General features: G+C 39.6%; 2 protein-coding genes across 4 annotated transcripts in view; one reads left to right on the forward strand and one right to left on the reverse strand.

Moving 5' to 3' along the window:
* The window catches only part of LOC143848594 (7-deoxyloganetin glucosyltransferase-like), a 37373-nt gene extending 28847 nt beyond the window's left edge, over positions 1 to 8526 (forward strand). The window contains exon 3 of the mRNA XM_077357562.1: positions 8169 to 8526. Coding sequence (XP_077213677.1) covers positions 8169 to 8220 — 52 coding nt within the window. The 3' untranslated portion in view covers positions 8221 to 8526. The remainder of the gene's footprint in view (positions 1 to 8168) is intronic.
* A 5075-nt stretch (positions 8527 to 13601) lies between these two features.
* LOC143848741 (urease accessory protein F-like) lies at positions 13602 to 20421 on the reverse strand. Of its 3 annotated transcripts, none has more exons than XM_077357765.1 (2): positions 20017 to 20421; positions 13602 to 15199 (listed from the first exon to the last, which is right to left on the reverse strand). In XM_077357765.1, exon 2 carries the CDS (start codon positions 15182 to 15184, stop codon positions 14453 to 14455), a length of 732 nt encoding a protein of 243 aa, XP_077213880.1. In that variant the 5' UTR covers positions 15185 to 15199; positions 20017 to 20421; the 3' UTR covers positions 13602 to 14452. The 3 variants fall into 3 exon arrangements, with proteins under 3 accessions (XP_077213880.1, XP_077213881.1, XP_077213878.1); XM_077357766.1 differs by lacking the exon at positions 20017 to 20421 and adding an exon at positions 16570 to 16702; XM_077357763.1 differs by lacking the exon at positions 20017 to 20421 and adding an exon at positions 16168 to 16197.
* Between the last annotated feature and the right edge of the window lie 5093 nt (positions 20422 to 25514).

A 25514-nucleotide genomic window follows, 5' to 3' on the forward strand; every position in this document is an offset into this window, starting at 1 on the left:
GGCATTGTAGTTTAGCATAGGACACCGAACTACGTTGGCTCTGATTCTTCCCGAGGCCGGGATACGTAGTGCAGCTAGGATGGATGGCCATCCTGGTCCGAGTCAAGTATTGCATTAGAGTCTAGGGTTTGTCGTGTCGGGTCGTGTGTCGAGTCGTGTTGTGTTGTGTGTTTTGCTGTGTTTTCTTATTTTATGTACAGATCCTATACCTTTAGCTGTAATATGCATGTGCTTGTCCACCAGAACTTAGACACCAATTAGGCATGGCACTCATAACCTAGCTATTCTTAGGCGACATATCTTTCATTTCTTTTGTGTGTGCTTCTTATTCATCTCCGAGACATGCATGATTAGCTAGACGTTATCTCGGAGATATTCGTTCCCATTTCGCATGATTTTCGCCCAAAACTCTTCAAAATTAATAATAAATGGCATAAGAGACCAGGTGCTAGCACTTGGGCGAATTGGGGGCGCCTAATCCCTTCCCCATTCGTCATCAGGCACGAACCCTATTTTATATCTCTGGTTATCTGTTGCGACAGAGCACAGCATGGGATCCAGGGCCCACTTCCTTGGATGGCGACTCTTTCTTTGCTTAAGGTGCGTCTCGAATCCGGGCTAGTCCCCGAATCGAGAGGTATCTCACTTTACATCGCCGCTCATGCTGTGAGGGGCACTCTTTCGAGGGTTCCTTGGTGGGGCTCTCCTTCACGTGGATGATCTAGAGACTCGCGCGGGGGCCCGTCCCCTCACGCCCGTCCCGGATCGGGGTCCACAGTGGACGGTGCCTTATTTCTGAAAAATCAAAAATTCATCAAATCCAATCCTATGTCAAATTCAAGTTCATGAAAAAACTCTAAATTCTTCGTTGTTGAATTCATCAATCAAAGCTATCTTGTTTCTTTGAGCCTGTTTGTGAACGGTGCCTCTTTTCTCGAGTCCATTTGTAAATGGTCTCGTCTTCTCCTTGAACCCGTTTGTGAACGGTGTCTCATTTTTCTGAGTCCATTTACGGTCTCATGTCCTCCTTGAGCCCGTTTGTGGACGGTGCCTTATTTCTGAAAAATCAAAAATTCATCAAATCCAATCCTATGTCAAATTCAAGTTCATGAAAAAACTCTAAATTCTTCGTTGTTGAGTTCATCAATCAAAGCTATCTTGTTTCTTTGAGCCCGTTTGTGAACGGTGCCTCATTTCTCGAGTCCATTTGTAAATGGTCCCGTCTTCTCCTTAAGCCCGTTTGTGAACGGTACTTCATTTTCTGAGTCTATTTGTGAATGGTCTCATGTCCTCCTTGAGCCCGTTTGTGGACGCTGCCTTATTTCTGAAAAATCAAAACTTCATCAAATCCAATCCTACGTCAAATTCAAGTTTATGAAAAATCTCTAAATTCTTCGTGGTTGAAGCTATCTTGTTTCTTTGAGCCCATTTGTGAACGGTGCCTCATTTCTCGAGTCCATTTATGAATGGTCTCATGTTCTCCTAGAGCCCGTTTGTGAACGGTGCCTCGTTTCTCGAGTCCATTTGTAAATGGTCTCGTCTTCTCCTTGAACCCGTTTGTGAACGGTGTCTCATTTTTCTGAGTCCATTTACGGTCTCATGTCCTCCTTGAGCCCGTTTGTGGACGGTGCCTTATTTCTGAAAAATCAAAAATTCATCAAATCCAATCCTACGTCAAATTCAAGTTTATGAAAAATCTCTAAATTCTTCGTGGTTGAAGCTATCTTGTTTCTTTGAGCCCATTTGTGAACGGTGCCTCATTTCTCGAGTCCATTTATGAATGGTCTCATGTTCTCCTAGAGCCCGTTTGTGAACGGTGCCTCGTTTCTCGAGTCCATTTGTGAATGGTCTCGTCTTCTCCTTAAGCCCGTTTGTGAACGGTACCTCATTTTCTGAGTCTATTTGTGAATGGTCTCATGTTTTCCTTGAGCCCGTTTGTGAACGGTGCCTCGTTTCTCGAATCCATTTGTGAATGGTCTCGTCTTCTCCTTGAGCCCGTTGGTGAACGGTACCTCATTTTCTGAGCCCATTTGTGAATGGTCTTTTTATTCTCCTTGAGCCCGTTTGTGAACGGTACCTCATTTTCTGAGTCTATTTGTGAATGGTCTCATGTTTTCCTTGAGCCCGTTTGTGAACGGTGCCTCGTTTCTCGAATCCATTTGTGAATGGTCTCGTCTTCTCCTTGAGCCCGTTGGTGAACGGTACCTCATTTTCTGAGCCCATTTGTGAATGGTCTTTTATTCTCCTTGAGCCCGTTTGTGAATGGTACCTCATTTTCTGAGTCCATTTGTGAATGGTCTCATGTTCTCCTTGAGCCCGTTTGTGAACGGTGCCTCGTTTCTCGAGTCCATTTGTGAATGGTCATGTGTTCTCTTTAAGCCCGTTTGTAAACGGTACCTCATTTTCGAGTCCATTTGTGAATGGTCTCGTCTTCTCCTTGAGCCCGTTTGTGAACGGTGCCTCGTTTCTCGAATCCATTTGTGAATGGTCTCGTCTTCTCCTTGAGCCCGTTGGTGAACGGTACCTCATTTTCTGAGCCCATTTGTGAATGGTCTTTTATTCTCCTTGAGCCCGTTTGTGAATGGTACCTCATTTTCTGAGTCCATTTGTGAATGGTCTCATGTTCTCCTTGAGCCCGTTTGTGAACGGTGCCTCGTTTCTCGAGTCCATTTGTGAATGGTCATGTGTTCTCTTTAAGCCCGTTTGTAAACGGTACCTCATTTTCGAGTCCATTTGTGAATGGTCTCGTCTTCTCCTTGAGCCCGTTTGTGAACGGTACCTCATTTTCTGAATCCATTTGTGAATGGTCTCTTATCCTCCTTGAGCCCGCTTGTGAAAGATGTCTCATTTTCTTTTTTTTTAAAAAAAAAAAAAAAAAAAAACCGCTTGAGAACGATCTTTGTTCGGAATCCATTCGAAAGTGGTATCTCATTCTCTCGTTGCCCGTTTGTGAACGGCACCGCATCAGGATTTCTTATTATGTTCTAATTCTAGGATTTCATTTAGGGCCTTGCATTAGGTAGTAAATGTTTGCGTCTAAGTTCCGTTTGTGTAGAGTCTTTTGTCGATTAAAGCTACGCAAAATGGCTCTGTCATTTTGACTTTGGTATTCGATGACTACGTCATCTCTACCAAAGAGGGGCATCTGTAGACACCCCATTTTGCTCTACCTTAATCGATAAAGAAATTAGGGTTTGTTTTCCGTCGGTTTTCCAATGTCTTTCTTTCCCGCATCCGTTTGTTACATTTCTAAATATTTTTGGTCGTTTCCGTCGTGTTTCGTATTTTCCCGCTAAATGTTGAGAAGGATTATTCAGAAAAATCTAAACCAGAGAGAATTGGGACCCGTTTGGTGGGCCCGCATTGGGTGCTTCGATTAAATTTGGATCGAGAAAGTTGGACCCATTTGGTGGGGCCGCATGATGCATTTTGATTAAATTTGGACTTGTTTGGTGGGCCCGCATTGAACATTTGTTTAAAATCGAATCAACCGAGGGCCCACATTGTGGGGCCCGCGTTGTAGGGCCTCAGTGGGGCCTCTTGTGAGGCCTCTTATGAAGAGCAATGATGGTAGCTCTCCACTAAGACAACATGATGGGCCCTCCACTAAGAGCAATAATGATGGACTCTCCACTAAGAAACATGATGGGCCCTCCACTAAGAGCAATAATGATGGACTCTCCACTAAGAAACATGATGGGCCCTCCACTAAGAGCAATAATGATGGACTCTCCACTAAGAAACATGATGGGCCCTCCACTAAGAACAATAATGATGGATTCTCCACTAAGAGGGACAACATGATGAGCTCTCCACCAACATATCTCTCTCTCTCTCTTTCTCTCCCTATATATATATCTCCCTTCCCATCCATAAAAAAGAAAAGGAAAAAAAAGGAGAAATTTATCTTCCATTATCTCTTTCTAATCACTCCCTCCAATCCCTTTCCTCAATATATTCTTCCATCCCTCTCCCTAATATTCTTCTTCCATTATCTCTTCACTCCCTCAATCACTCCCTCTAAACACTCTGGAGAAAGCGAAAGACGGCGGAGCGGATCGGCGGCGGCAGGATTTTTTATATTTTTTTGGATTGGGCGGAGATCTTCACCACAGGTAGGTGCATTGTTCTCAAAATATTTCTGTATTTTTCCGAATTTTTCTGATTTTTTCCGCAAATTGTGTTTTAAAAATGGAAAACTCTTCAAAAAACATCTTTTGACGAAGAAAAATTAAATTATATACCAAACAGATTCTAAAATTAATGAAATTTCGTGGGAAAATAATATGTTACTGATTCATTTTACCATGAATTTGTAAAGATTTTTGGAGTTTATTTGGTATATTATTTAATATTGTCTTTGAAACTTATCAGATTTTAGGAGAATTTTTACTAGCATCAGATCATCATTAAAATTCATAAAATTTTTACAGTAGTCTTATCTTCCATATTACTTGTTACTGTAAAATTTTCGTGTGATTTGGATCTGTTTTAATATGGGATGTAGTGTTAATTTATAATCTGGTCTGGAAATTGTAAAATCCGAAATTGGTAGTAAATAATTTCTAAAATTCATGAAAATCTCACTGCATGCAATTTTGATTCATATAGTATTTCTGTAGAAATTTCATAGAATTTAGAGTTATATTTCTACTAGTTTATGTGTTAATTGTGCAATCTGGACATTTAATGGTTTAATCAAGATTAAATGTGAATTTAATGTAAAAATATGCAAAACTCATCCTGTAAGCTACATACATTTTCATCTTGCTGCTCTAGAAATTTCAAATCATTTCGAATTTATTTGCAACAATTTCACTTGTAAAACCGCTCATATGCTTAAAATTGATAAAATCCATGGAAAATTCGAAATTAATTGAAAATCATATAAAAATTCCTAAAGAACTTTAAAATTCTGTCACATGTTCACTCCTTAATCCATTGAAACAGAAATTTTAGGATCTTTAGATTTTCCTGGAAAAATGGCCAGTGCATCCATAATCGTATCCCAATTGCAACTTGATCTTTGACAATTTGAATATTTAAGTTATAGCATGTTGTTGGCTCCGAGGTTAGTGTCCACGGAAATCCTGAGATTCTGCCAGGCAATAAGATGCTATAACCTAAGTATTAAATTGCACAAGGAAAGAGCGCACGATTCCCTCCTTTGGATGCCATTCAAGGCCGAAATTGGTGAACCCTAGAACCATTGGTAATCCTTAAATGTCTAGAAACTGAAAATCTTCGAAATCTGAAACTCATTAACCTCGAGAACTTAAATCGATTTATCTTGTGTCTTTCGGAACCATTGGATTATGGTTTCCAATCTAAGAACCATTAGAGCCCAATTTAGGAACACTGGTGTCGTGCCGTGTCCTAGGTTTTAGGGAGTCCTAGAGTTAGGAGTCCAGCCTCATCACGGACGCTTGCTATGAATAGCAACCGTACCATAGGTCTAGTTACACTAGTCACCCGATCTTTCCCTAGGACAAGGCTAGTAAACTAGGATGTAGGCAAAACCTGCATTAGTCTAAGGGACAACTTGCATTCAGATAAGAATCATATAGCATCTTAGATGAAATCCTAAGATAATAAAATCCTCAACTTGAATTAAATAATTCCTCTTAAAACTGTTGAAACAGTCAAATCCGTCTAAGTCGGTGTCCTAATTGAGTTAGGCATATGTAGCTTAGCTTAGGTGCACCGAACTACGTCGACTCTGATCCCAGTGAGGCTTGGGTACGTAGGCAGCTTGGATGTCTGATGGCATACCACCCGCGAGTCGGCACCACAACAAATTGTGGTGTTTTGTATATTAATTTTCTTGTAAATGCTTAATCAAATCACTTAGGATTTTTCATGAAATTAGAATTTTAGGAGAACTTTCACCTAGATTGAATCCAGACAAATTAAGAAATCAAGATACACATTTAGGATTCACATTGAAATTAGATCATAGGATGCATGTCACTTAGTTCGCACAATAACATAGAGTTGAATGAGCCATTTAAAATAAATTTAAAAGAGTTAACTTTTGGAATCGAAGACCGACTATCGGGCAAGAATGGTGCATGTGGTGGATAACTCCCCATACCTTCCATTCTCGTAACCAGGTAGCGAGTCTAGATTTCTGGTTAATTATGGGTCCTAGATCCCACATCTAGGTGGCGACTCTGTCAATCTCTTTCGTGTGGAATTCGGATTGCCTTAGTGATCCCAAGTTCACAGGAAAGACGAATTCAAATCAATAATTAAAATGCACACGCCAATCGCGTGGGTACGAGAGACCAAAGAGAGAGCGCGCGGCGGCTCGCGCCCCACGCCCCTCTCGCGGGATCATGTCCCACAGTACTGGAGTTTTGGAAGAGGGTTTTTAAGTTTTTGGGATTGGGGTTACCTAGTATAAAAAATGGGGTCACCAATTTCCGAATGGGGTGATCAAGTCCCTAAAAATTTGCCAAGGGTACTAGTGTTTTGGAAGGAGGTTTTCAAGTCTCTGGGATTGGGGTTATCTAGTATAAAAATGGAGTTACCAATTTCTGAATGGGTTTATCAAGTCCTTGAAAATTGGCTGAGGGTACTGGAGTTTTGGAAGGGGGTTTTCAAGTCTCTAGGATTGGAGTTATCAAGTATCAAAATGGGGTTACCAATTTCCGAGTGGGCTTATCAAGTCCCTGAAAATTGGCCGAGGGTACTAGAGTTTTGGAAGGGGGTTTTCAAGTATTTGGGATTAGGGTTATCTAGTATCAAAATGGGGTTACTAATTTATGAATGGGCTTATCAAGTTCCTTAAAATTGCCCAAGGGTACTGGAGTTTTGGAAGGGGGTTTTCAAGTCTCTGGGGTTAGGGTATCCAGTATCAAAATGAGGTTACCAAATTCTAAATGGGCTTATCAAGTCCCTTATGAACACTTTTTTACTTCTTGTTTTTTTTTCATTTTTCATTTTCACATTTTTTTCTTTCTACCGTACGATTCATCTTCCTCATCCTCCATTGAAAGGGAGAAGGAGAAATGCAAAACCCTAAAACAAATGAAAAACAAAACTTAGATATTGAAAGATAGATGGGAATGAACTCACATTTCAAAATTTTGAGTTTTCTCACCTCTAATGTGGCTAAATGATGAAGAAGATGACCGGTAAGGTAAAAAAAAAACAAAGTTGAAAATGAAAAAGTAAAAAAAAAAAGGGAAAGAAGAGAGAAGAGGGAAAAGTGGAAAAGCAAAACGTGTTGCTTAAGAAAATGGCATTTTCGTCCAGCTTTTAATGACAAGACCTCTTTTGTCCCTCGTTGATAATTTCTGAAAAGCATGGGTCCTGTTGATAATTCAACCTAATTTTTGTCCCCCATTGGTAATTGATCCTTTAGAAAATGACCCGGTACATGAGTGACCATGAAGATCTACCAAAATAACTTAATTGTCCTTTACAATAATCAAAATGTCAATTTTGTCATCCAAATATTAATCATACCCCAACTAACGGATGGATGGTTTTCATCATCAAATGAGTGACCCCCGCCTCAAACTTTTTTTTTTCTTAGGAAAAATAATGGATGGAATTCAAATCATAAACTTAGATTAATCAATATATGGATTTGCTATGAAATTTTGTGAGAAGTCATTTTGCGGTTCACACAAATGGAAACATTATATCATACTTATTAAAAGGTAAACGACCTTTCCACTCCTCCTTTAATTTGTATTTTCTCGTAACTAATCTTATGTTTAAGAAAAGACAAACGAAAAGAATGTTTAAGAAAAATTAATATCATTATCGGTCAGCATATTGGCAAATATTTTATAATGACTTATGTTTTTCATATAATATCTTTTATAATGTGTTTGATGCATAATTACCAAGTTGAGAAATGAATCCGGGAAGCAAAAAGTAAAACGGAAACGGGAAACAAGTCGAAAATAGATGGGAAGCGTGAAGCGGGGAAGTGATAAAAAATCATGAGATGTAAACGCGTTAAAAATGTTTTAGAAGTGATTGAAACATTAAGGAGGAAACCACATATATATGAAGCACAAGGAAATCACTAGATAAATATGTGAGAGAAATACGCGTAATTTGTTTTTGTTTTTATTTTACTTATTCTATATCTTAATATGTCTTCTATTCTATTCCCAGAAGGTTTTATATATTCTTGTGTGTTTTTGTAGATTTGGAATTAACAAATTCCCGCAAAGAGGTAAGGAAGGAGAAGAGGGTTAGGGTTTTGATGTTGTTGTTACAAACTATTGAGAACGACTATGCTGTTGCGATCTATGGTGACGATCACATCTAGGGTTCCACATGGGGACTTGTTTCAGCAACGAAGGCCGTTGAAAAGGTAGAGCATCAAAATGGGACGACTCTACATAAACGACATCTCCATGGGATGACTGTAACCCTCCGATCCGTCAAGGGTGATATAATGTGCAGTCCATTTTCATATCCGATGGATAGGATCGTCCTATGGAGATGATTCAGGAGATATAACCTATTCACGTTGTGGCCTGTCAAATGAACGGTATGGATCATCCTAAGAAGTGGTCCCCAATGTACTCTTCTGAATAATTTTTAAGGTATAAACATCACATAAAATCATTTTCCCCGATAGGTAAGCTGGGCAGGCGCAGATGTGTGTGAGGAACTCGTCTAACAGCCAGATGTTCTTATCCTCTTCTAATTAAACTCAACCATCTTGGAACACCCCATAAAAATATCAAATTGAAATAAGAGGAATGATAAACTGAGGGGTACCCTTCCAAAAAAAAAGGGGCTGGAAGGACGCTCTCGTTGGCTGTTGGTCACCAAAGTGCATCTAATACTCTTTTGACTTGCAGCCATCGTAAATGAATTTGGTGAGTAAGAGTAAATGGGAGTACCCTACCAGCCCTTTTTGGCAAGGGCGCCCCTCAGTTTAGCGTTCCTCTTGAAATGATGCAGTCTGTGAAAATGAAATAATGGGATCGAGCCTCTAGCTCAATGGTCAAGACTTTATTCTCCGACCTAGAAGTCAGAGGTTCAAATCGAGCTTAACTGTTAAAAAATGAAATGATGCTGGGACCCTAGATTTATTGACAAACCTCTCAAGATGTCTCTTAAGCTGCTGGCTTTGTATATCTCAATCATGTGAATAGGATCCTCAATTTTTACACTAGAGTGTAGAAACTCTTTTCTCTTTTGGTATTGTACCTTTGTTGGTATATATTTTAAAAAGGTAAGAGAAAGAAAAAATAATATAATAATGAACTTTTGATGCGGACGAAAATCACGAAGAACATATCATATGTTGGTGTGGAACAAGTCTCGTATTCTTTAACTTTTATTTTCAACATTTTGTTTGTATCCAGCTTTTCTGGTTGACGATCGAAGTATTCTTTTCCCTACGATGGTGATTGAATGGTAGTTTTTTCTTTATTTGTTCTATTTTGCCTCCACTGCTACGTAACAAGGTAGTTCGTATTTTTGGACTGCATCAACTTTGAATAAAACAAAAAACATATTAGACAAAAAAGTAAAGGTACAAAATGCAAGGGATGAGAAGCCATTATGGGTTTTTAGTCCCACACTGCCTAGGAGAAAAAGTTGGGGGAGGGAAGAGGCTATAAATATGCCCTTCCCCTCTTCCATTATTTTGACAAGTCCTCACATGTGTGAGGCCCCTTTGCTTGGCCATTAAAGGCTAAGTTAGGGAATATAATATAATATTTATATTGGTGGTGACTCTCAATCTACAATTTTTCGCTGTAAGTAACAGTAGAATGATTCCAAGTCTCGTGCTACTCTCTTAACCTCAAGACAAGATTTCCAACACTTGGAGTCACCTCCGATTGCCTTAGCTCTCGCTAGTCGTCACGGCGGATAACCCTATCGTTGGCTCACGACGTCTACATCTGATCCTACGTCCCTCGCTATGGAAGAAGTCCGAACCAATCTTAACTACTTTGTGAGTTTCTCCACCCACATCTTTAGTGCCGCGATCTCTCTCGAAGACTCTTCCAACACCATATGCTTTGGTCTTGGTGCCATCGATGAACATCTTGATAGTGGAACACAAGCTTTGGTACCAGATGATGAAGCGTGGCTACGAGCATGTGGGTGTTTCACTAAAGATGAATGATTATTACACCCACTAGTTCAAATTGGAGAAGAAGATAAAGGAAAACATCTATGTTTCTCCCTTCTCTATATTATTTCATAAAATCAATAAAAGTCCCCTAGAAATGCATACACATCTTTTATATTAAACATAAATCCTCATCCTAGCAGCTTTCTTCTGATAATCACTAGACCTCTAAAATATAGGAAAACCTCTAATAATAGACTCCTAATAAAAGAAAACTTTCCAAACTACTAAAATATATAAATTACTATAGATATAAAACTCCTAACAATATATCTTAGAATCTCAAGTCTAATTTGTTGCTAAAGATAAGGTAACTATTAGGAAACAAAATCCCATGGCTCCAAGTTGCCAAAACATGCAATTGCATCACTCCCAAGGTTGGAGAAAATCTGTCATCGGATTTGAATCATCTGAAAAGCGCACACCCTTAATAATTTTTCTCGGCATCAGAATAAGTTGAGATCAGTTCACTGATTATCTGTGTGCAATAGCCACCATTCCAACGAGGAACCACACTCTAGACGTGTCTTAATTCTTCTGAAGCTCCTAGAACATGAAAATGTGAAACAACCAATTACTCCAAGGGTGCGTTTGGATTGCGGGAATGACTTGCTCATTATGAAACGTTAGCCGTTTGCTTTGCATTTAGACCGATGTATTAGTACGGTTGTGTTCTTTTATTGTTATTAACTTGAATTTTAATCTAGTTATCTATAATAAATTAAAGAACATTGCTATCCCAATTTTGCTGCCTAGGAACTTCAGCAAGCATCTTTCCATATTGTCCTACACCACATTGTGGAAGACAACATAATTATTAGTCGAATGCATTTTTCAGCCATGCCACTTGTAGAACTTGGCTCCTTTTAGCTCTTCCGTCAATTATAATTTTTGGTTGGCAACGCGTCGACTGAATCGGCTGGCTAGAAGGAAATCAAAGAACCCATCGACTAAGGGTGTCAATTTTGGCTCGGGCTCGGAAGCTCGCTCGAGCTCGACTCGAATCCTTAACGAGCCGAGCCGGCTAAATATGTGTGTGTGTATATATATATATATATATATATATATATATATATATATATACACACACTAAAAGGGTTGTCTAGGGAGTGAAAGGGGGAGGCAAAATATGTCACTTTTTTTTTTAACCCCATTTGTTACTTGGATCACCCCCCTTGGTGTAAAAAGACTAGTCAAATTACAGTAGATAGGGCTGTCCAAGGAAGATGGGGGTGTGAATATATCATTGCCTTAATATTTCCAGAGCTCGGGAAGGCTCGCGAGCCGCTCGGGAGCCTGGCCGAGCCAAGCCGAGCTCGAGCCTGGTTAGAGCCCAACCCGAGCCCGAGCCGACCTCTTGAACTTAACGAGCCGACCCAAGCCTAGCCAAGCTCGGCTTGGCTCGGCTCGTTTACACCCCTACCATCGACCTTTGTTATATCAAATGTACAAATGTGGTTAGACTCTGGTCTGCCAAAGCCGATGGCATGGATTTCTTTCGGGAAACCACTTGGCATGAGAAACCTGCCGAACATGTAGGCACGTGCTACGCTATGGGAAATGGTATCACAGTATCTAGGGATGCAACTCGGGTTGGGTTGGATCGGATCGGGTTGAGGCCAACCCAAGCCTAACCAGAGGCTGCATTCCATCAAATCTAACCCGACGTAGCCCGAGCCTCGAGTCGAGGGATGTCACCCCAACCTATCCACTGCCTCTAAATCTCTCAACCCTTTAAATACTACGTGACAAGCAAGTGAGGGCATGTTTATCAAAACATTGGAGCGCTGAAATCATTTTCCAAAAATATTTCTTACCTAATTAATCATTATAAAATTAGAGGATGGCAGTTGGGTTCGGGTTGCCCACAGCATCAACCCTAACCTAACCCAAGTACCCAACCTGAAATTAAATCGGTATGGTTTTTCCCAACCCCACCCGAGCTACATTCGGGTTGAACTGGTCAGGTTCGGGTTATTAACATATTTTTTTTGCCTTTGTGATTCTTATAAAGTAAAAATAGGATTTAAGTTAAAAAGGTAAGACATTAGCTATAAAGGAAGGAATTTACTAGGGGTGCAACTCGAGTCGGGTTCATCCCAAACCCGCCGGGTTCAACCCGAATTTGGGTTGGGTCGGGTTAAGCTTTTCAAAAATCGGGTTGGGTTAGGGTTGGGAAAAATCAACCCGAATTGAAAATGGGTTGAGTCGGGTTGGGGTGTCAGGCAACCCAACCCAACCCAACCCGAATTGGAAATTTCAAATTCCCATTTAGTAGTGATGTTAATTCCAATATATACATATGATCCTAGTTTATATTAATATCACTGTATTCCATCTGAAGAAGTTCTGTATGTGTTTTTCTTTTTCAACATTGAAATAGTCTCCACAGTCCACAATGGATGGTTTGGATAATCCTATGGTTCGGGCCATACCTGAGTGTGACCATCAAAATATAGTAGTACGGATAAAATTTCCCTTCGTTAATTGTTAGTCCCTATTTGTTTTGGATTTTGAGAACTGATTGTGAGTCACAAACTGATTATTGGTGACTCACTATTGGTTCTCAAAATCCAAAACAACCCAGCTTGAGTTGAGTTGGTCAATTGTTGGTACCATATCAAATCGGGTCAACCCGACCCAACCCAACCCGAATTGGAAATCGGGTTGGGTCGAGTTGAACCCAGCCGGGTTGGGTCGGGTTGGGTTGGAAAAGTGGGTTCCTCGGGTTGGGTCGGGTTGGCCTCAACCCGACCCAACCCAACCTGAGTTGCACCCCTAGAATTTATGTCGACATCTAGAAAATTTATATACGGTATTGAATAGCTACAAAGTAAATTACATCCTTAACTTAATAGGAGATTTTATATGATAGGTGGCCAACCAGGGGCGGAGCCAGGAATTTGTTCCAAGGGGGCAGCAAATGGTTGTTATAGACTTATAGCATGTCGGGCTCACCATTTTATACGCACTTTGCACGATCGAAAGTGCAGAGTGCCTCTGGAGACGCAAAAGAGTTTTGACTGACTTTTGTTTGACAAAATGTGGACTCGGACAAGAATGTGGACAAGGTAAACGGGAGTTGATTCTCGCCGAGTTGATGATGACGGGGAGGAGTTTTGAGACTGTCTTGCATAGAAACAACCATGGATAGCCCATAAACAAAAGGGCACTATACTGTACAATACCAATAGTTGACAAAAAAATAAGTCTTGCAAACATTGATAGAGGGCATTGATGATTTGTCCAAAGAAGAATTCATGTTCCAATGCCATTTTCGCACATTCAAAGAAAGTGAAGCTAGAGTTATTTAGTAATCAAAATGTTCCATGTATACAGAAAGTTGAGCTGCATTGAATTTCTTTAGATGTTCATGCTATAACTATAATTGGCTGTTGAGATGTTATCAAAAGGAAAAAAAATAAGTATAATAGGTTGTAATGACGCTCATGAGTACAACACCACATGATAAGAAAAAATATGACAAACAAAATGCAATTACATTTAAGCAAAGAAATTAGACTGACAACAGAAAGCCCACCAAAGCAACAAATTTTTACAAGACAGGAGCCAAGTACAGTAAAGGCACTCTGCAACATGTTTACATTTTGGACTTCTTTTTCAATATAAAATATATAAAAGAAAAGGAAGACAAGATTTACATATTGGAGTTTTCATGCTCTCTTCATCCACTTTGAAGAAAGTTCCAGGAAGGGCTGATGTTGCACCGAAGATAAGGTCATCGAGAGAAGCAGATTGAACATTCTAATGGACTGTAAATAAGTTACAGGCTTCTAGCAACACCAACCAAACAATGAGGCAATTCAATCAGGATATTGAGGCCGAAGAGAAATCATCAAGTTATTCCCAATGAATTGCAGTTAAACAGTTAAACCTGTTAGGGCCTTGAACAAAAACTGGAAACTAAGGGGCAGTTTGGATAAGCGGATTTTAGAATCTTGGATTTCCTCAAAATCATGGATGGGAGACAAGAGAAGAAAGAGACCGTCCGTTTTGCTTCTCTTTAGAATCTTGGATTTTAAGTAAGAAGTCCAGGTTTTAGAAATCTCTCCCTCATCCTGAGATTTCTAAAACCTGGAAACATAGGATGATCTCCTACGCTCTTGCTAACGGAAAGAGGGGCGAGAAATCAGAAAACAACGGCTGGTCTCCTTCTCTTGTCTCCCATCTACGATTTTGAGGAAATCCAAGATTCTAAAATCCAAGTATCCAAACGTCCCCTAACAGAAGTACAAGATAGATTTTGGAATGCCTCTAGCTCCTATAGGGAAGAAATAAACAAGTCATGTATGCAGCAAATTTGTCTGGATTTCAAGAACAGAACAGTTTAGAAAACAAATACCCATGACAACCCTGTACTGTATCAAGAAAAGGAGCTGTCTGGCATGCATCCTCAGCAGGACGGTCCATCCATTTCTGAACAATTTCTTCAGCAACAAAAGCAATCTGGTGCTGCAATACTGATGCACCGAGAGGTCCAACCAAATTCAGCCTCGTCGCTGCAGAAATAACATCTCTCATTGTCATGAACAAGTAAGCACGCTGAGTCGTCCCACTGTCAAACCCAAGACGTCCACATATAAGGCCAAAAATGGGTGCATGGTGGAAATAGACCTTCCCTGAACCTAATAATGTCTCTCTCATTTTCTTAAGAGATGGAACCTCCAAAAACACTGATGCAGCTACCCTCAAAAGTGCCGAGCCTTGTGAAATGGATGCCTTTCTACTTACTTCGTTTGTTAGTGTTGCCTCTAGCATTTTATCAAGTCTGGACCATGTTTCCATGTTAGGAGACTTGTTTGCACTAAATACAAAGGGAAGAAGTAGGCTTCCAGTGTTTTCCAACACATGGATCACATGGGTTTTAAGATCTTCTGGCCCTGTGATAATGCGAGCTTGGATGGCAGCCTCGAGACCATAAGAATGGGCAAATCCACCAGTGGGGAGAATGGAATCCAGCAGTTGCCATTGGGACCATTGTAGAAGACGGTCTGGAGATGTAGGATGTCTACAAATTTTGCTCGATTCCAGCTCACACTCCATTGGAGATTGAATACTCTGATAACAAGAAAATGATGCATTGGTCAAAGGATCAAACAAACATGAATGGAAAAAGGAATAATGTTTAAAAAGGAAAAAGCCATACATCAAATTCAAAACATCCCCAAAACAATCCAGCACTAACTAATCCTAAATATAAAAAAATAACGTTTTAAAAGGAAAAAGCAACAGAAAAAAACAATATTGGAGGATCCATACGAATGGACAGTGAAATATAAATTATAGGATATAATAGAAGTAGAATAAGACATGAAAAGCGGCTGTCCTAGATCTCAAGATTTTAGAAAAAGTACAAAACTAGGAAAGAGAACACAGTTTCTAATCAAAACCTTAAGAAAGATCAATATAACTCTCAAGCTAATTCCCATTTAACATGTACACTGCAAGCTTGAAAATATGAGGAAAAGGCCTCATGGTTATCGAAACTGAAACAAAGGCAACTTCAGACCTAAGGCCCTGATTGGATTGCATTAATTATCTGGAAAAGTTTGGAAAGCAAAAAGATTCTTAAAATTTTCTACTTTTTAACTCACAAAAAAAAAACATATAACTTGAACGAACCCTATTCAAACATATAACTTGAATGAAGCCTTCGATTTATGATAATATCTCACTAAATTAACCTTGATCATATTATTTTCCTCTAAATTATGGAAAAGAAAAAAAATCCTAGGAAGACATTTTCCATCAGAAATGTTTTTCGTGAAATCCAAACAGAGCCTAAGTGACAAACTAAAGATCCAATAAAGCTTAAAAATTCAAACAGATTCTCCCAATTCTGAAACCTAGAAATCCTACATAGAGGGTCATAATCTGCTTAGCACTAGGAGCAAAAGAAAAACAACTGTAATCATAAATCACCATAATGTAAACAATCCAAGAAAGGAAACATGACAAGAAAAGAACTTGAAGAATACAATTAAAGGATAACAGATTAGTATTCCGAAAAGGGAAATTAAAAATACCCTGAATCGGATCATAAACCCTAACTCCACCACTCTTTGGAGAATCAAATCCCACACCCCTGAGAAAACCTAGTTCTAATACTAATATCAGAGATCAGCTACAGAAGGCCAAAAAGAGAAGCATAAAAATAAAAACAGTATTTGAAAAAGAGGAGCATAAAAGAAAATTGTAAACTAAAAACAATGAAATTGAAGAGAATTAAAGCCACAAACCCCAAATTCAAGCCCCAGATCATAAACTAAAAATCAGCTTAGGACTAAAAATCAATTGATCAACCAAGAAAAATATTTACCCTAGACCCAATAAATGAAGGAGCCCAGAGCAATTGAACTATAATATCCTAATCGAGGGAATCATGTATAGATAGAGAGAGAGAAGGCGTGAGTTTCAGAAACACTAACCCTAGGCCAGATAGATAGAGAGAGATTAGAGAGATAGAGAGAGAGAGAGAGCGAGCGATTTTTCCTAATTTGAGGCGGAGCCCATGGTTGAGGGCAGAGACCCGATCAAAGGACCCATTTTCTCTTTCTTCTAAGAATTCCAATTTTCTCTTCTTATTATCTCCCTCAAGATGATAAATTCGCACCCGTTGTAGGATTATTCGTACCACTTATTACTTCTTTTTTTTTTGGTAGGCAAGCTGGACATTTATTACTTGATTTGGCGTCAAAAAGCTTTAAAGTCTGCCAGAGAGGGGCGTGAATTAACCTACAGGGAGTGTGAATTTATCATCTCCTGGATATCATAACATCAGAGAATAAAGGGCAGAAGAAGATGACGTGGAAATATTCCACGAGGATGTGTTGACAATTCTCTGACGAACAAAGTGTCTTGAATGAAAGAAGAGGAGAGAATAAGGACGTTCAGATCATGCGCGCGGGATTGTAAAGTTTTATCCTACGCACCTCCACAACGGGAATGATGTGGAGGATGTGGAGATGCAAGGCGGACTCTGATTGATCTGAGCCGTCGCCTTGTTTCGGATTTCTATCTGTCTTTGGTTCTAACAGCATGTCGGGCTCACCGTTTTTTCTCTGTATACGCACTTTGCACGATCAGCCATCCACTTTGCACGATCAGCCATCGTCATCGTATTACTCAGTGCAAAGGCCCTGATAGATTGCATCCACGTGCGCCCACATTCATCAGCCTCCATCGCCATCCTCATTCCAACTTCTTATGTTCTGCCCCTGGCCGCACGCGCCCACTTTATCTGTGTACCTCCCACTTTAAACGATCAACCAACATCCTCATCCTCATCCTCATATTCATTCCAATGTCCTTGTTACTTTCTTCCCCATATTCTCTGTGTACCCAATTTAAACGATGAGCCAACATCCTCATCTTCATTCCAATGCCCTTCTTACGTCTGTGCACCCACTTCAAACGATCACCCAACATCCTAAACTATCCCAAAATCAACTTAGGGAGAAGAAGAGTAAAAGAAAACGTAAAGAGAGATAGCGGTGTATGTAAGGTTTGTCTACATAAGATTGGGACTCCAATTTGGTTGCATTACATGTGTAAGCTTGGCTTAATTTGGAGAGAGAGGGAGGATAGAGATCAGATTTAATGAGCCTGGCACACTGAGCTATCATTAATAATCAAAGAAAAGCAAAAAAAAGGTTTTAAAATCTCGGATTGGGATTTTATATGGTGTGAGCCCTTATAGTCCCGTATTTTTCAAAATGTACCCTACGGACCACACTATAGGATGATCCAAACTGTCCATGTTATGGGGCGCAAGCTTAATAGGTTGTGCATAAAAAATCATTTCTATAGGATGATCCCAGCCCTCCGATCTATAGAGGAACTGCATATTATGAAAATCGAAGGGCTAGGATCATCCTATGGAATTGTTTTTTTTTTTTTTTTGGCTAACTACCTATTTACTTTGTGTTCTAATCACATGGACGGTTTGGATCATCCTATGATTTGGTCGGTACGTTACTTTTTGAAAAATACGGCACTATAAGGGCTCACACCGTATAAAATCTCGGGGTTGAGATGGTGGCCTCCACCCATCAAATCTTTTGATATCTCATCCAATACTAACAGACAAGAAGCAAGGGTGTGTATAACAAGACAAAGGTATGTGGATATCATTTCCCTTTGGTTTTAAAACCCAAACGAGGTGGGTTCCAAGTAGGGCTGCAACTCGAGCCGGGTAAAACCCGACCCGCATCAACCCGACCCGAAAATAGCCTGGGTCGGGTTCGGGTTTCATGGGTTTCGGGTCGAGCCGGGTTCAGCATTCAAAAGCCCGCATGAATCTCGGGTCGAGCCGGGTTTGAAGGGGCCCGACCCGAGTTACATAAGTTATAGTATGTACATTTTTTTCTATTGTTAGGTAAAAGTTAAAGGGATAATTACATTTACACTCCCTCTAGTTTTTGACACATCCACTTCCACCCCTATAGTTTAAAACGTGACAAATACACCCTTGTAGTTTCAATTTGTTTAAGGTAGGCCCCCTCAGCTGAAGGTTCTTCCATAGATTGAAGGGTTAGGATGATCCGATGGAGCTGATTTTTTGGGCACACCCTAACTATGTCAGGACCCATCAAATGAATGCTTTGGATCATCCAAACAATGTGGGCCCACATTATTTGGATGATTTTTTGGTAGTGTTTGGATTCGGGTAGGGACCCACATTATTTGGATGATCCAAAGCGTTCATTTGATGGGTCCTGACATAGATATGGTGTGCCCAAAAAATCAGCTCCACGGATCATCCTAACCCTTCAATCTATGGACGAACGTTCAGCTGAGGGGGCAAACCTTAAACAAATTGAAACTACAGGGGTGTATTTGTCACGTTTTAAACTATAGGGGTGGAAGTGGATGTGTCAGAAACTAGAGGGGGTGTAAATGTAATTATCCCAAAGTTAAAAGTGAAAACCCACGCACCCACTGTTACTGTATGTGAGTGTAATTTCTGCTTCTATGAGTTGAGTTGATTCAAGTGTTTGATTCAGCATTGTTTGATTGTAATTACAACATTGTTTGATTACAGCATTGTTTGATTCAAGTGTGATGTGAGTGTAATTACATCATTGTTTGATTTAAGTGTAATGTGAGTGTAATTTCTGCTTCTATGAGTTGAGTTGCCTTGCCAAACAAGAATTTTCCTTAAAAATTTGCGTCAACGTGAAAAAACTCGACCCGACCCGACCCGAGATATTTCTCGGGTAGGGTTGGGTTCTCCAAAACCCGACCCGCCCGACCCGATTTGCAGTCCTAGTTTCAAAATGGGGGTTTTTGTGAAGCTCGAACCATGGGTTTTGGGTTTAAGTACTCAAAATTGAATTGGATTTTTTAAATTTCAGTGTGCTGTGATCATGAGAATTCAAGTGGGTTGCTGGGCTAGTCTTGAAATCGAGTGGGTTGTGTTCATGGGTTCATGAACTTAGGGGTGGGTTTTGAAATTATGTGGCTGCAAAGGTGGGTTTCAAAATTAGGTAGCTGCAAACGTAGTTTTTGAGCTAAATTGAAGAGGACCTTGATGTTATTGGTGTTCGGGATTGCAAATAAAGTGGGTTTGTGTGCAAAAGTTGATGTGGGTTGAGTTTTCTGGTTGAAATCAAATTGGTGATTGTGCTGTGTGTGAAATCATATTGTGAGTGCCCCTTTTTGTTCCAGCAACATCAAGTGTGCTCTGCATTTTCATCAATATGAAATCAAAGTTGATTAAACATGTAGATTATGTTTGAAAGCATATAACAGAAAACAAGAACCCAGAATTAGAACTCATGAAAACTGAAATCCGAACTCGATGTTGACAATCGACCTTCTTAAAACCAAAAAAAAGAGCAAGAATCTAGTGCTTGAACATGAAAATTGCTTACTTGAATGGGGAATAGAGGTGAGTCTTAGCCGTTCACAAAGAAAGATGAAATACGAGGTTCTCTTTGAAGAAATCTCTTCAGAGAGGAATAAAATCGGTGACCAAGAAGAAGATGGCTGCTGTTGTTTCAAAAGGTTGCAGAGACCTGTGGTGACCTCCTTTCCAAAATAAATAAAGTAGAGAAAGATCTCGGTTTCCAAAAATTTTTAGATTGAGAAGTTTCTGAAATTACTAAAAATAGCTCAGAATGAGAGAGGTGAAGGTCTTGCCCAAAACCATCACTAAAGTTGCCAAAAGCTGAGCACGAAATCCAGGGGCGGAGCCAGGAATTTGCTTGAGGGGCGGAACATGGGTGAGGCCCATTACTCTTTTACACTAGGGGGTTTCTCCCAGGTAAAAAAGGGGGCTAGTATAACTTTTCCCTTACATTTCATGTAGTGGGCCAAATTATATTACACATGTTTTGACGGGTTGGGCCCACTATTTAACACTCCTAACATGGCATGGGTAATTTGTTTTGGGATGGTGAAAGTTCGTGTAGTCTGATATCATTCAAAAAGTATTGTACAACTTACCATACGATGATCCAAACTGTTCATTTGATAGGCCACAATGTAAGGCTATGTTAGAAAACTCATTTCAATAGAACGATCCTAGCTGTATGAAAGGTCTCCATAATATGCAATTCCAATACAGATCGTAGAGCTAGGATCATCCTATTGAAATGTGTTTTTGGGCTATGACCCTAACATCGGAAATACATTGCACCCCAAAAACCATTTTCATTGGGGTGCCAATGTATTTACGATGTGGCCTAGGATCATTCTATCGAAATGAGTTTTTGGGCTATGACCCTAACATCGTAAATACATTGCGCCCCAAAACCATTTTCATTGGGGTGCACTGTATTTACGATGTGGCCCATCAAATGGACAGCTTGGATCATCCTATGGTAAGTTATACAATACTTTTTTTTAAAATAATTTGAACTATACGAGCTTACACCATATTGTAACTGATATATTTTGAGCGTATCAGTGGAGATTTTATATGGTGTGTGTATGCGTGACCCACTTCAGAGGATGATCGAACCGTTCATTTGTGGGCCACAAATCCACAATGTCATAGGAGATTTTTAGTTCGCTGGAGAGAGAGAGAGAGAGGTATTAATTGCAAGAGTCAATTTCTTACAATTATAATTTTGGACAATTTTGTACACAGATTATTCGAAGTTGAAAAATATGCTATTTTCTCATCCGAGAGAGAGAGAGAGAGAGAGGTGTCAATTGCAAGAGTCAATTTCTGACAATTACAATTTTGGACACTTTTGTAGACAGATTATTCGAAGTTGAAAACGATGCTATGTTCTCATCCCAGAGAGAGAGAGAGAGAGAGAGAGAGAGAGAGATATTAATTGCAAGAGTCAATTTCTGACAATTGCAATTTTGGACAATTTTGTACACAGATTATTCGAAGTTGAAAAAAACACTATGTTTTCATTCTAGAGAGTGAGAGAGAGAGAAGTATTAATTGCAAGAGTCAATTTCTGACAATTACAATTTTGGACAATTTTGTACACAGATTATTCGAAGTTGAAAAAAAAAGCCTATGTTCTCATCCTAGAGAGAGAGAGAGAGAGAGAGGTATTAATTGCAAAGTCAATTTCTGACAATTACAATTTTGGGCAATTTTGTTCACAGATTATTCGAAGTTGAAAACAACGCTATGTTCTCATGAGAGAGAGAGAGAGAGAGAGAGAGAGAGGTATTAATTGCAAGAGTTAATTTCTTAAAATTACAATTTTCGACACAGATTATTCGATGTTGAAAAAAACACTATGTTCTCATACCCTAACTTTGTCCATACTTCTATAGATCCGAGAAATTGAGAATTTTTCAACCCTGATGAAATCTGACGAGGGTTGCGTAAAACCAAGTAGCCGCGAGTATTTATAGCCTTTTTAATATGAACCTTTTTTCTTAGTATCCACTTAATAAAGAATCAAACTTCGACCAAGTATTTAAGAAGGTTTCATTCTATTATAAGTGGGACCCACACGGAGTAGATAAGTTCCATACCTAAGGTGGACCCCACTTCAACCGAATATGCATACATCCAAACTATAACAACCTTGTTAATTATTAGTGAGTCCCAACATAATTATGTGTCCCTTTAGAATTCAAAAATTTTATACAGTTGTGGACCCAACTTGAATAAATTTCAAGATTTTGCAACTCTGTTGGGCTCCACTCAATTTTATTGCATTCTATTGGGAAATAAGTTCGAACCATTTGTAGGCCCCACTTAGTTTCGACCACTGGAATGAAATTTGATTAAAATTGGAGTTCCCTGCTTGGTCCGGCCGAAACCCATAAATTGAAAAATTATGTGGGCCCACTAACTCGGGCCCAACTCCATGTAATAAACCCAATTTCGAGAATTTGATGGGCTGACCTCTGTCCCTCATTTTGAAATCCAAGCATTAAAATGATATGTCCACTCCCCGACCAAAATCGGACCTTTCAATTTTCCACGGAAAATGAATTCTCTTTGAAAAATGTACTAAGGAAAACGAATTGAGAATGAGGAAAATCCCGGCAAATTCCGAGAAAACTCCAAAAAATAGAAAGACGTAAGGGAATGAGCATTGGGAAAAATGCCAAAAAAGTGGGCATTTTTTGGGCTTTTGTTGGAATTTAAAATGCCTTGCGTCGTTTGGTTGTTGTTTTATTGCTTTAGCGCCATTTTGACCACCTGGGATGTCGGGTGCTGGTCGGCTGATGTGACATGGCTATCCAAAGAGAGCCGAATTGCAAACCCCCAATTCGAAGAAATTTGGGTGGAATCTTGGTGCAATAGAGTTTAATGACGCTTCTGCGCCTCAGAATTTATTATGATTTTTTTTTTGGTCATTTTCAACTAAAAGTCCAACACCAGTACAAGCAACCAAACAACATAAATAAATATGCCAACTTATCTTCTCTTTGACTTCCATTCCACCGAAAGCACTTCGACTTCTTCAAAACTTCCGCCCCAACGGGCTACCAACATCCAAATAGAGCCTAAGACCTGCCTGGAAATATTCTGGGGATTAAGAGGCTAGGAAAATAACCCTGGGGAACGTCGAAAAGTGTAAAAACGGAATCGGCAAAATGGAAAACGAACCTGGAAATGGAAAACATTGGAAGAATTGATAGACAAACACTATCTTCTTTGTTGATTAAAGCGAATTGATAGACAAACACTATCTTCTTTGTTGATTAAAGCGGAGCAAAATGAGGGTGTCTACACACACCAATTAGAAAAGATCTTGCTAATTGATCTTTGGAAAGTCCAAGAGAGACCAAACAATTAACCATTGCCTGCCACAGCAGTATGAGAGCGGACAATGCACCATAATGTGATCTAATGACTCCTCGTTTTTGGATAGAAAACATCTACTTGCAATGTGAAAGTTTCTTTTCTGAGGCCAGTCACAAGTGTTGATCTTCCAACTAATCATAGACCATGCAAAGGCTGTGATTCTTGGAGGGGCTAAGGACTTCCAAAGATTCGCACACCGAGTAGCTCTCCCTTGAAAGGTAGTTAGAAACTCCTGCCCATCTATTGGTCGCTAGGATGTATAGGTTTGGAAAAGCATGGCACAGACCTACTCTCCTAACCATGGGTCTACCCAAAACCTCGTACCCTCGCCTATCCCCACCCTAAGCTCTTCCTCTTTGTTTATACATAGGTCATTTGAGCTGGATTTTGATGCTCTCTTCTTGTCCTATGTTCATCGTTGTGATTTTGTGGGGTTTGTATTGTTGAAACGTGAAGCTTAGTGTCCACTCCAAGCTGCTGATTTCATTTTGATTCAAAAGCCTCGAGATACATCTAGGGGTGTAAATGGATATTCGGAAATTCGATTACCGTCCGCATCCGAATCCCTTTAAAGCGAAGATTATCCGAATCCGTTTCAAGCGGATATTATCCGAATCCGTTTATGAGATATCCGGCTCTTAGCGGATGCGAATCTGGTAAATGGTATATCCGATCCGTTTAACATCCGAATCCGAGAAGTAAATCATTTTTATTTATTATTAATAATATCATTAATATTTATTTTTAGTAATGACACACTATCTTTTGTTTCTATAAGAAAAGTGAATATTCTTTTTAGAAAAAAAATAAAAACAAAAATAGCCCAAACCCATTCCATCAAAATAGCCCAAACTCATTCCATCATATACAAAAAAAAGAGGAAAAACCCAAAGACCACTACGAACACTATCATCCATCCCCATCGCCTCCCTCTCTCTCTCTCTCTGCCTTTGTTTTAAAAGGAAAAAGAGGATCTCATATATTTTAGGGTTTGAGAGTTAATTTTGTGATGAGAATGTAGAGGTCTAGTTTTAAGTTTTGGAAAATTCATTCGAGTAAGTAGGAGAAAAAAGATAAAGTGCTGCAATAAAATGTTCGAATTTACCGGATAAACGGATACGGATAATATCCGAATTCGAACAATATCCGACGGATACGAATTCGGTAATAGATATTAAATATCCGTCGAATCCGAATCCGAATTCGGATAGTGTATACTGTAATCGAATTCGGATATAACCATATCCGCTCCGAATTCGATCCGTTTACACCCTTAGATACATCACAATTGGTAAGATCTTTCCACTAATCGGTTAAGTGGAAACAATGTGCAAAAACAGCATCTGCCTTAAATGCTGTGTTTTAATGTCCAACTGTTTTTAAAAGTGGAACAGTGTGCTCTACTTGGACTCCATTCGATTCTGGAAATTTTGGCATGTTTCTAATTTTGGCAATAGAGGTTGTGGAGAGAAAGAGATATTTTCTTCCATTCATTCTAGCATTATTTGATCGTCACTTTCTTCTTGAATAAGAGTCCAAGCAAAATATTTTTCCTATCTAATAAATTAGAGTACTACACGACTACATTGGGTCCCACATCAGACTTATGTGCACAATCGAGACCGTTGATTTGGTTGGCCGCCACCAGACCTGAGTCTTTGAAAGTTTTTGCAGACAATATACAAGTCCTAGAAGGATGGCGGGGGGAGGGGGGATCAAAGCAGGGACCGCCTATAATCATTCTACTTATTAGCTACGTGTTTCCTCGACCCTTGATATGAAAAAGATGTTTTTAAGCCATTGACTTGACTCCGTGCCAATGCCATCTTTTATCTTGCACTTTGATGTGAACTTTAGTGTCGACTTGAATTAATATGCCATTGATGGGAGGAGGCGGAGCCATTACTGCTAGCAATGGCAGGTCGTTGAAGGACCACGATCCAACTATTAGGACCAGAAAAAGTCTAACAGACGGAGAGAGGAAATAACCTCAGACCTTCAGAGGAGATAGTCGTAGAGAGGTGATCCTGAGCAAGTGGGATCAGGACCATAGGATCGCTCGGATGAGTTCTAACGGCTAGTACTCGAACGGGTGCGTTCCAGAGCGGATCGGTCGGGATCTGATCTGGTGCAATC

Source organism: Tasmannia lanceolata, unplaced genomic scaffold (genome assembly GCF_043159265.1).
Source record: "Tasmannia lanceolata isolate RefF3 unplaced genomic scaffold, GAP_Taslan_0.1 ptg000016l, whole genome shotgun sequence".
NCBI lineage: Eukaryota > Viridiplantae > Streptophyta > Magnoliopsida > Canellales > Winteraceae > Tasmannia > Tasmannia lanceolata.